The sequence below is a fragment of the Stegodyphus dumicola genome, chromosome 7, assembly GCF_044657685.1.
Source record: "Stegodyphus dumicola isolate Sdum_Otavi_A_Nest chromosome 7, ASM4465768v1".
NCBI lineage: Eukaryota > Metazoa > Arthropoda > Arachnida > Araneae > Eresidae > Stegodyphus > Stegodyphus dumicola.
Genome location: NC_140774.1, coordinates 157495501 through 157508284, shown reverse-complemented (window position 1 = coordinate 157508284; position 12784 = coordinate 157495501). Strand labels below are relative to the sequence as shown.

Genomic DNA, 12784 nt, shown 5'->3' with positions numbered 1-12784 from the left:
CAAATTTGAATAACGTACATTTCCAACCGAATATTGGCATCTAAGAGCCCCAATTTGGAATTTATTGTATTATCGATTTCATACTATTATGTAAAACTATTATGGTAAACATTGTACGGGGGGGGGACATTTTTATCTCCAGCATGCGAAATTGTGTATCAGAAATTTTAAAGATATGCTCATTTAAAAAAATATTTTGTGATATTGCAGTTGAATTGAATTTAATGGTTTAAGTGCAAAGAATATGATATTTAATAAATAAAGGTAACACGCAAAGCATTAAAAAAAAGCCTCTTTGGGCATAATGTAGAGTCCGTTATAGGTTCAGAAAGGCAGAAAGAAGGAAATGTTGGTATCTTGTATGTATGAAATGAGACCAGTAAAATGTTTCCTTACTTATATTTTTAAATGTAATAATTTATAGGTTAGTGAAGAAATAATTCATTAAATAAAATATTTTTATATACTTTCTATTAAAGCATATTAAAATTATTTTCAATTTAACCTATTGCATAGGATACCATTTTGATGGAGTTAAATAACAAAAAAAAACAAGACCCACTGCTAATTCTTAATATTAGAATCTATTGTATGTAGATGCAAAATGTTTTTATTTTATGTTGACTGAAATTTAAATGACTTTGCTATTATGGTACTGATTGCAAATTTCATAAATTTTTCTATGGAAATATAAACTTTATTGTATTGTAGTAATTATAAACCAGGCCACTGTAATTTGAACCATTCTAGAAATACCCTTGTGGTGGATAACATGACATTAATATGCCACGATTTCTGTAAGTTTAATGAATCCCAGAACTTGTAAAATGTGAATGTTTGTAAATTGTAAATAATGATAGAAATATGAATTTTTATTTTTAAATAGGCATACCACTGAAAGACACGAAACAAATCCACAGCCTGAAAGGAAAGGGACAAATTTAAGAGATGACAAAAAGGAAAAAGCTGTTACCCTTGACTGGGGTGATTCTCCTTATCCTGTTGAACCTAAAAGTATGCACTGTTCATGCTCTTGATAGAAAATAAATAAATAAATAAATCGCCTAACAAGTTAGGGTATATTTTTTGAGTTGGTTGTATTTCTTAGTAATATTTATTTTTATTATAGGACGAGAATGGCATCATCATCATCCTCCTCCAATAACACCAAAGCAGTTTGAAAGTATTGGACCTCCTAAAAAGAATTTAACACCATTGCGAAGGTCAAATGCTACTACCAGTTCTCAGAACATTCCAGAAAAGAAATCGGAAATCATTAAAGATGATGGCAGCAATAAAAAGACTGATGCAGACTCCAGTTCTAAGAAAGAAAAAGAAGCAAAGGAAGAGAAAAATGAAAAAATTAAAAGTGAAAGTGTTTCAAAAGAAAGTGAAAAGCATTCTGAGAAATTTGATCAGCCACATTTTGAAAAGCTAACTAAATCTTACATAAAGGAAAATGTCAAAAAAGTAGAAAATGACAATATTTCAGATGTAACAAAAAAAGAAAGTATTGTTTCAGCAGAAGAACAAGATAAGTCCAAAGATAAACATGACCATTCTTCCAGAAATGAAGCAAATAAAGATAGACGCCGAGATGGAAGGGAAAGAGCTGTTAACTCCCGTTCTAGAGGAGGAAGTGCATCTGTAAGTAATAATCAGTCTGGTGGCAATAACACTAGTGGACGTTACGAATCAAATCGAGGCCGTGGAGGCAGTGGTGGTAGGAGCAGTGCCTTTGGGAATCCAGCTGTGCCATCAAGTGGATCTGTAAGTGGGTCAAATACTTACAGGGGCAAACGAGAATATAGGCGGTCTAGGGTAGAGAGAGGTCCACGATTTGATCGCCAAAAAGAACGTGACAAAGATAAATTGAAAATAGATAAGAAGGAAAAACATAGTGATGATACATCCTGCTCGGAAGTTGATGATGGTAAACTTGGACATTTACGACAGAAAGATGAAGACAGTGAAGTATCGGTTGATGAAGCTAGTGCGTCAACTACAGAAAGTGCTCAGGCAGAAAAGTACCAGGGCTCAGAGATAGCACAGGAAGAAGAAAAAACATTTATAAATGACCAACCTAACTCTGTAAAGGATATAAATGTTAAGAATGAGAAATATAAGAAGGAAAAGAAAGACAGTTCTCGAATTGAAACAAAAACGTATGATGAAAAACCCAAAGATGATAAAGGTGGCTTTGCACCTCGAGGGGAACCATCAAGAAGAGGGCGAGGAGGTGGTACATTATCTTTCAGGAATTCTAGAGGTGGATCTAGACATGGTCCAAGTAGCTATGGTCCTCCTCCATCAAGAGCAGGCTTTGGTGGTAATAAACAGGAAAAACTAGAGGAACAAAAAATCGTAGAAGAAAACTTTAATGAAAACAGTCAGAGTGATTTTAAACCTAGTATGTCTACAATAGAAAACATTAACAATGTGTTTCCAAAGGATTCTAATAAATCACGTTCGCTAGAAAGACCACAACAGAGGAGACCTGGGAGATTTGATCATTTACCACCTAGATTTCAAAAAAGGAATGAAAGGAGATTTGATAAATTTGACCAGTCATACCGAGGTAGAGGGAGAGGAGGACGTAGTGGCAGTTATCAAGGTTCAGTAAATCAAATGAATAAAATAGGACAGACTGGCAAAGAAAACTTGTCAGATGTTGCAAATGAGGAATGGGAAACTGCTTCAGAAAGTAGTGATGTGGCTGAACGTCGTGATAGACGAGATGACAAGGATGAACCAAGGAAAAAAGACTCTAAAGATAAAACATCATCAGCATCCAGGAAAAGCTTTTCTAGCCAGCGTCCTGTTAATGAAAGCAACCAAGGGCGTCGTGTGAATAATGAATCCCGACGGGGTGGTGGTGGTGGTGGTCCAAATAGCAGTGATCGAAATCGCCAGAGGGATAATTTTCCACGAGAGACTCGTACAAGAGATTCTGGGCGAGGCAGACAAAATAACTATGGTAATGGTAGTGACAGGAGAGTGATAACTAATAACACTAATTCTCATCCTTCCAGTAGTGCTGGTCACCCTGGTAGTGTTGGTGGAAGAAGTAGCGGGAGGAGTGGTAATCCATCTTCTAAGGCCGGTCCTTTTCAGCCCAAAAGTGAAGGAACTGCTGTATATAGAGTAGATGAAATTAAACTACAAGATCCAAATGGAGTGCAGGCAGCTTTAACTGATCTCACTAACAGGTACATAAAATAGTTAATTTTGTTTGTGTAATGATATATTTAATTGATCTTTGTACAGTCATGTTACAAATTGTTTAGCAGCTGCTGAGCATTAATATATTAACACTTTACCGGCCGCTCAGCCGCAGATTCTCCCTGTTCTGAATAACTGTCAAGACAATCTGATAAATCATCTAATTAAAACTCTCTAGTACCATTTTTTCACTCATTGTGAATGATAAATTTTTTAAAAAGTGTGTGAAAAAGTCGGGAGTTCACGAAGCAAAGCACTTAACGCAAGTGAGCAATGTACCTCAATACTAATAATAAAATGCAGATGATATAGCAAATGACAATTGTTTATCGCCATGGCTACCGACTGATATGCTATTTTTAGGTAGCCCAAGCCCGATAGGAAATAATTATAAACCAGAAATGTTTGGCTTTTCTTAAACTTGCTGGATAACTGTTGCCTTATTATTTTTGTTCATACTTCTTATACCTTTTTGTATGTATAAATATTCGTACAGAACACTACTGGCCAAAATTGTAAAAACCATTTTGGAATAAGTGTATTTTTGAGGTGTAATCGCTCATATCACTGCTTTTTTAACAATGCTATAAAATATTATATCCATGAAAATATAACAGCATTGTTTTGTTTGGTTTATTGAATTATGGCAAAGCACACTAGGGCTATCTGTCTAGGGGGAGGGATGCCTTTGTGGAGGACTTTCTAAGGGAAACGGGCTCGAATACATGTTGCACATGGGAAAAACCACGAAAACTCCATGCAGCCAGCCCGTCCGCAGGATTTGAACCTCGGACTGAACTACCAGTGTTCAGCGACTTGACCGCTCCGGCCGCTGGTGGGCCAATGACATTTATGAGAGAAGCAGTTATCAGGAGGAAAATATGCAATTATTCTTCTGAGGTGTTTTCGCTGTGATCTTTAAGCAATTTTAAGTCATTTTACTATGAGAAAATTTGAATTTGTGGACCTATTACTTTTGATCCTGTTGTTAACAGTCTTTTGTGTTATTCGAGCCGCTCTTATGTTGTTGTTAGTATTGCCATATCAGTTTTCATTTATATCACTTTCAGTCAAATTATCTCTATATAATATAAATTTGTGTTCACCTCCCCATCCCCTTTCTGGGGGTAACTATTATTTCTTTCCATTTTATAAGGAATATTTTGACAAAGGTATGATTGGAAGACTTGCAGCTCACCCCGGTTACCATATTGATAGCAACAAGCATGTGCTGAAATATTTCCCTGCAGGTATAAAAATGCGAAGTTATTTCTAGATTTTGTTGTTGCAGTGGCAACAATAGAATTAACCAGCTTATTTTATGTTGCCATTGCTGCAACAGCAGAGCTAGCAACTTATTTTACAGTGTCACTGCAGCAGTGGTAATACAGATGGCTAATAAATGTAATTACATTAGTCATTAAATGGACATGTTGCATAGATAAGTGTTGCAAACCTTAAAATGAATCATTTGATTTTTTTTCACCTAGAAGTACATTAGTTCTAACATTTAGAATATTTTAATTTTTACTGGAATATATGAAAATTCATTATAAAAGCTTTTTTAAACTTTTTAATGCAATTTATTAACATTTCACATATCTAGTATTTTGTTCAAATTTATAACTGCGCATTGCAAATATATATTTTATCGTTATTTGTTCAGTTATTTCTTTGATTCTTGTAATACTCATTTTTTCAGCAAGTATGCTTTCGACTTTCATCAAATAACTTAAACGAAATTTTATATAGAATCCTAAATGTAACTGTTGGTTGTTATTTGGGATAGAACGTAGAATGTACTCACATGAGCAGTGCTTAGAAATAGCATTTTAAAATTTGTATAGAGAGTAAAGCTATTCAAATTCTTAAAAAAACAAAAGTTTTCAGTGGCAGGCTAGTGGTTTTGGAAGTATATTCATTAATAACATGTAGAGTGGGGGAGAATCACGTATAAATAGTGATATCTTAAGATGAATTAATTAACATTATATGCAATAAATAATCAATACAAATATGTAACAAAATATTTAAATTTGTGAGTAATGTTTTATGTATCAGTGGCAGGCTAGTGGTTTTGGAAGTATATTCATTAATAACATGTAGAGTGGGGGAGAATCACGTATAAATAGTGATATCTTAAGATGAATTAATTAACATTATATGCAATAAATAATCAATACAAATATGTAACAAAATATTTAAATTTGTGAGTAATGTTTTATGTATATAGTTATAGATTATTAATAATACAATGGAACATTTTAGTTATTACAAAAGTTAAGATATTTTAATCAATAGCAGGGCAGTTTGCCTGTCTGTTGAGGTATTTTTGTAATTTCGTTAATATTTCATGGCTGCTAATTCTACCTGTTTTTAATTTTTAGCATTTGCTTATGAAGGTTATTGAATTGATGAAACTTTTAATTATGCAGGTTTCATTTTTTCACATAGTGATTTTCAGTATTATTTTTCTTATTTTATTTCATTTGAATTGACTTAATTTATTATAGACACATTTGCAGAACTTGTGCTTTTTAAAAATTATGCATAATAAATTTCTTATTGCAGAAGGAATATGAAGGCAGAAGTTGCAGTATCCAAAGTTTCCAAGAGTGAAAAGGATAAGTCCAGTAGTTTAGAAGGCTATGACTTAAATAATTATGCAAGTATGTTGGAAAATTTTGCATACCTATAGTAGTTCCTTTATGTTGAATGCATTTTAAACCGATTTATTAAACTTTTGTGTTAGTTTTTATGAATACATTTATAATTTTCATATTTTTCTATTGAAGCTAGTAGTTGCAGCTTCCTGTTTCTGTTTTTTTACGAGTCTCATTAAATGCTTATATATTCTTAGTAGAGAAAAAACAATAAAATTTTGACTTGTAAATTTTTGCATTTGAACTAAGGTATATGAAATCAACAAAATTCTGAAATTAGACGAAAAAGAACTGTATTTTGCCTTTAAGATTTAAATAAGACTGTATATTTGGGGGTAATCACAGTGATCTTCAGAAAAAAAAAATTCTGCCAAAAATCGGAATTTTTTACTCTTGAAGAGGAACTGATCGAAATTGATAGTTTTGCTTAAGTTTTTATTTTTTCCCATCTGAAGAAAAGGGACCTATATCTCATTGCTCTTGAATTCCCCCCCCCCAAAAAACCACTAAAATAGAGTTACTTTTTTAGCTTGATTTAAAAAGAGGATTGGATATTTGTCAAGCCCTACTGATTTAAGTATTTATGTTCAAAAGTTTTTTTTTAATCAAAATGTTGACAAGAACATTACAGATGCATTAATATATTTTTCTTCAGAACACTAGTGAGGCATTAATTAAAATTAATAAACAAGTTGCTACAAAGGAGTTATGTATTTTGAACTTTTGCAATTAAATCGAAAAAAATTGGGGGGTTACTGAAAGCAAATTGCCCGGAACTAAGCAGTCATCAAGGTGTGTTGTCTTCCCAGATGATGGTGTTCAGCCCTTCATTTCAATGGATATCAAAGAGCTGTTGAGTATGGGTGGAAGCCTCATAACTTCATTATGAATTAATCTGTTAAAAAAGGAATTTTCCGGCTGCCGAAGAGATGTCAAAATGTCGCAGATCAAAATCGTGTTCTTGTAAATCAATACAATTTTTAAATAATTTTATGCTTCTTCATTTGTATTTATCATTAGAAATATTACAGGACTTTTTACATATATCTAGTGTTGGTAAAATTTATTACCAGAAAGAAGATAAAAAGTTCTCCCAAAAAATTGCTCCTGGTGGCAAGAGTGTTCAAGCGTACGTCACTTTAGTTGAACTAGATATTGCTATCCACACTATGAAAGGAAATAAATCACCAGAAAATTAATTTATTTTTGGAGAAATGGTTGGATCTTGGTGAAAATACAACAATGCTTATTGACCATCTGTAGCACATCATGACCCAAAGCAAATGAATCTGCTATAGAATAAAGAACTGTAGGCATATCATGCACATGAGCATCCTTTGCAGGGTGATAGGAACAAGTTATTCTCTCCAGAATCATGGAAAAAGCAAGAAAATACATTTTTGAACACCGAATTTCAACAGAACACAACATGCCACTGAAGACCAATTTCAATGATTTCCAGGAACGACTACCAAAATTGACCACTGCTATTTTTATTGATATGTTTTCTACATTTGACTGTTGTGCAGACAAAAACTCTTAAAACGTGTACATCATTATGGTTATGGGAGGAAATGCCCTGATCTTAATAAATGATTTCTTGAGGGGTAGAAAAATTAAAGTATGCTATAATGGATATCTATTTAAGGGCAAGAAAATCCTTGCAGGTGTTCTGCATGATTTTGTTTTGAGTGTTCTTCTCTTCCTGTTATATGTGAATGACGTTCACCTTAACCTTGATAAAGATACTAAAGTGGCACTGGAACCATAGTTTCTAACTTCACTTGAAAGCTCTTGGCATGTGTAGATTCTCATTTGAGCAAGCAAAAGGACTCCATTTTCTGCGACTTAAAAGTCAGAAGATATACATGGAATCTTTGGTAGATATACATGGCCTGGACACAAAATTGACAACTGCACACACTTTTGATTGTCTAGCTGTCCGTACTAAATTTGAAAAAATTGGGCCTTGTTTACAAGATCGAACCTCTATGATAGCATTTTGCAGATTGCCGTGGCTGTCATCTTTGCCCATGTCACTATTGAATGGGCTTCGTCAGAGACACAACTTTTTGGATAACTCGATACATTTTGGTTAATGGGGCACCACTTACCAGCAGTAAATGTTCGCATAAAGTATAAGAAAGAATAGAAATGCTAATGATAATGATGCATAATTTTTAGAAATGAATAATTATATTTATGAATTAAGAAAATAATAAAAATATAAATAAAGAAGAAAGACATACTAAAGATATGTAATTATTCCAGTCGGCAGTTGTACAGTGATACATTCATTATTTCAGTAGACCGAATTTTATCAGTGTGTGAACTCTTGGTACTTATGGTAAATAAATTTCTATCTCTCAGAAAAGGAATGTTCAAATCCTTTGAAGTAGTATCTGCTGTCTAAACCTTTGTTCTTACCGCATGATCTTTAGTTGCAGTATCATTTTTGATGTATTATTCAAATTTTTCAATATAGGTGGTTTTTTTATGTTAGAATTTATTTAATCAGTACTGTTTATCATTTAGCAGTTGACAGGTTACATAATTCATGTTGGTTCGCTTCCTGTTTTAAAGAGCACTATGACAAGAAAGCAACTTAAAATTTTTGTAATATGAAATAACCACATTTAGCATTTTGGCACAAGTGCTGCCTATGAATTGAAAAGCAACAAAAATTTTTATGTTAATGTTAAGCAAGTCTTCGACTGAAATATATTTAATTATTTTTGATAACAAGGTTATGTGACATACCTCATTTTGCTTTTGGATATGCTAACATTTTTATTATGATGCAGGCGTTGTTATAATTGATGACCATCCTGAAGTAGGAGATGATTCTAATTTATTATGTGGCACTGATGATGGTTTCCAAGAAGTAACATCCAAAAAACGGCATAAAGTGATGATAGAAAATGAAGTTAAAAAAATGAAGAAAGAGGTAAGGATAGTGTGTTTGTGTGAAGTTAGTGTTAGTTAAATTTTATAGAAAGCTACATTCTAATTAATATTTGGTTGTTATAATGTTTGTTAGAAATATATACAAACATATAAAAGGTTTTACTAAATTTTTAAAATATGCTATTTGACCACTTCTTGTAAACAAGAACATGACATTCCATGATGAATTTATCTGTCAATCCATTGATTTCCAGTGATAAAAAAAGGAAATGCTGAGAATGTTGTGTCTTGTGTTGTCAATTTGTTTCATTATTAGGCCCTGTAATTTATTTCATTCTTTAATAAATTTATTGATATGAAATGAGCTGAAATATTACAAAAATTTTATTGATTTGTTAATAGAAGTTAGGTTTGAATAATTTTATTATGGAAAGCAATTCAGGAAATTATTGAAATAACTTCACTATATAGCTAGAGACTTATATTATTAATGAAATCCAGCTTGTAGGTTAAACATGGTAGTACAATGGTTCTCAATTTCTTTTTGCTCAATGCATTCGTTCACCATTGCAAGATCATTAACCTCACTTTAACAAACCTCATTAAATACATATAGATTAATGTTGCTTTTAAAAATTAAAAAGACGAAATGTATAAAAAATATTTATAAATAGCACAACGTGAATAAAAGTTTTCTTATTCATGAAAACTGAATATAAAAATATAGAAAAAGTTGTCTTCCCCCCCCCCCCCTAAGGAATAAGATTAGGCCCTTTCACTAAGCTTAAGAGAAGGTGTGAAATTCTTTTTATATGGTGCTGCATAAACTCCTCGAAACTGTTTTCCTTATTTCAAGGTTTGCAGCTATGCTTTAATTTTCCATAATTTAAAAAAATTAAATCATGTCATTTGTTAGAAATGCGAAGTCTTATTTCTAAATGAGCAGATTATGCTACATATATTTCCACTTCATTTTATAATATAAATATGTTATTTAAAAATTTAGGTGCCTGCATTTTGTGAAATGTTAAGTGCTGGAAGTAGATTTGAATTTTTAAACTCCATAATCTTTTGCTATTTGATGATGACAATTTTCTTTCCCCAACTGAAAACCATGAAGAATTTTTGTCTGAAAATAGAAAAAAAGGAAAAGTCTTGTGTGTTATTTATTTGTGCTATTTTGTAATACAGTTTTAATAAATGTTGCCATCAAACAAAATTTTGAGTTTAAAAAATTTGATAAAAGTATGTCTGTCAGTCCTGTGATTTATGACAGTTCGTTTTCTGAGAAATCATTTATAGACTTTTGTGTAACCCTCTGAGTGCCATCACTGTCTTTTGGTCATGAGATTTTTTGTCATTTGATATATATATTAGCTTATAATTTAAGATATTTTTCTTTCTTGCATATCTTAACCCTTTCGAGAAGGCGGGTCTTTTTTTAAGACCCTCCCTTGGGAAAGTCAAAAGGAATCATCCCATGGGACAAGTTTAAAAAAAAATTGCCTCCCAAAAAAGGTTTATGCCGTAAAATCATAATTTTTGTAGATTGTTACTTAAGCTATCATATATGCTAAAATTAGTATTTAATAATCTTTTTCTTTTAGTTCACAAGAAAATGTTTTTTAAGAAATTGCTTGCCTTCAGAAATAATTTGCAAGCATCATTCAAATTATTCCAAAATTATAACTGACAAATTACATTAAACTTTAAAATTAGTAAAAAAAATCAAGAAAGGAGTATTTACAAGCAGTAACAAAATCTTTCAATGAGAAGTATACACTCTGTGAGTTCAGAGTTCAGTCTCTGATACCGTGTTTATACATAAATCGCTAGAAATATCGCTTTAAGAGGTTATCACACATAGGGACTTTACTGAGAAATGAGGTTCTGGAAGCACTGGTTTAAACGGGAGAATTCCTAGAAAAAAGAGTCCCACCTAGCTACGGAAACAATGTTGTACAGGATTTTTTCAAACCTCGCCGAAAATGTCTGGGCTGGACCTCTGTTCCGGGTAGAGACAACCAATCAGATAAAAGTTCTGCTTCTGAAGCATTACATGATCCCAATATGAACGGTAATCAATTATTGTGTGGCATTCAAGTTTTTGTAGTAAGTGAAAATGATAACCTAGCTACGTGGGTTTCCTGGAATTGTGCGGGTTCTGAGAATTGTCCCTTTCTCCGTCAATTCCCACGTAGATGAAAAATAATGTGATTGGGATCTTAGGAAACGAATCATCACTTTCATCCAAGTCCTTAATTAGCTCATTTACCAAGCGAGATATCTCTTCCTCCCCATAAATAATGCTTTCTCGCAATGTTAAACAAGTTGATGTTTTAGGAAATAAAAAGGGAAGTAAGCAAGATATAAAACATTGCAAAGCATAATAGAATCCTACATAGTAATCCCATTGAATCTTTTATCCTTTTTTTTTTAAACCAGAAAGAAGCTCTGTTTGTTTACATTATGCTTTCTTTCCCTCCCCCATTGTTATGCAGAAAGTGATCAAAGTGAAGGTCAGGATCCTAAAGCCTTTTTTTAAAGTAATGGACACAAAATGCCATCTAATGGTCTTTGAAAAATGTTTTAGCTTAAAATGCACATATGCATCACTCATCCCTTATGTGCATTCTCTGGTGATGTGTTGGCTGTATGCCCGTTCGGAATGGGTTAGTAATATAAATATGATTTTAAATGTAATATAATTAATTACATTACAAGTTAGTTTATGAAAATAGAGACAAAAAAGGTAAATGTACAAACTTAGCTATTAAAATTTCTTTTAGTAATATAAATATGATTTTAAATGTAATATAATTACATTACAAGTTAGTTTATGAAAATAGAGACAAAAAAGGTAAATGTACAAACTTAGCTATTAAAATTTCTTTTAAATACAGGTCTATGACAGGTCCAAAAACCTGCACCACTCAGAGGGTGAGGCAAAAATGCAGAAATTACATTTATAATTTAATGGGTTAGACATCTTAATGTAAGATAAAAAGGTTAATTTTTGCTGCATCTTAAACATGTTGAATCTACAATTGGAAAGAAGTTTTTCAAGTAAATTTAGCTTAAAATATGTTAGTGTGTGGTTAGTTTTCAGGATTATTGTTTACATATAGCAAGTATCACCTAAGTTAACAAAAACATCAGTTCAAAGATTATTTCTCGTATTTTGAAAGAATTTTTGTTTTTAAAATATACGTTTTCTCCATCAAAAAATGAAATTAAAAATTTTCAGTTTGCAATAAATAAAGGAAAAGTTATGCGTTTTAATAATTTCTTTTGTAGACAATTTATTAGTCGGGGTATTTTACATGAATTTTGATTTTGCTTATTCCAGCAAATCGTTTTTATCTTTTAAACTTTTCAATCCAAGAACTTCTGTTCTATGATGACAATTTTCTTTCCCCAACTGAGAAGACTGTGAAGATGGTTTGTCTGAAAATTTATTGTAGTCTTTTAAATATGAATAATGTTGAAAGGCTGAAGCATACTTTTGTTTCTTAGGATGCCATTTTTCTTTCCCCAACTGGGGTGTGGAAATTGAAGATGTTTTGTCTGAAATTTTGTTTAATTCTTTTTTAATTCAATATTTGTTAAATGTATGAAACTTGCTTTATTTTTTTAAACGATGACATTTTTCCCCCCCAACAGAAAAAATTGAATTTGTTTTGTCTGAAAATTTGTGGGACGCTTTTTTTATCTCAAATTCATTTAAAAACATAAAACTTCTGTTTTTATGATGACGGTTTTCCTTCCCCAACTGAAAAAATTGTGAAGATGCTTTGCCTGAAAATTTGTTTGAGGCTTTTAAATTTAAATTTTGTTAAAGGGATAAAGCTTACTTTTGTTTTTCTTATGATGACAATTTTCTTTCCCCAACTGAAAAAAAAAAATAATGAAGATGTTTTGTCTGAAGATTTGTTAAATACTTTCAGTATCGAATTCAATATCTGTTAAATGTATGTAGCTTGCTTTTATTT

General features: G+C 31.9%; 1 protein-coding gene across 10 annotated transcripts in view; it reads left to right on the top strand.

Moving 5' to 3' along the window:
- The window catches only part of LOC118204556 (uncharacterized), a 109632-nt gene that overhangs the window by 55490 nt on the left and 41358 nt on the right, over window positions 1–12784 (top strand). For all 10 annotated transcript variants that reach the window (XM_085820964.1, XM_085820963.1, XM_085820958.1 and 7 more), the window contains 4 exons: window positions 887–1014; window positions 1130–3209; window positions 5794–5891; window positions 8690–8832. In XM_085820964.1, coding sequence (XP_085677090.1) covers window positions 887–1014; window positions 1130–3209; window positions 5794–5891; window positions 8690–8832 — 2449 coding nt within the window. The remainder of the gene's footprint in view (window positions 1–886; window positions 1015–1129; window positions 3210–5793; window positions 5892–8689; window positions 8833–12784) is intronic.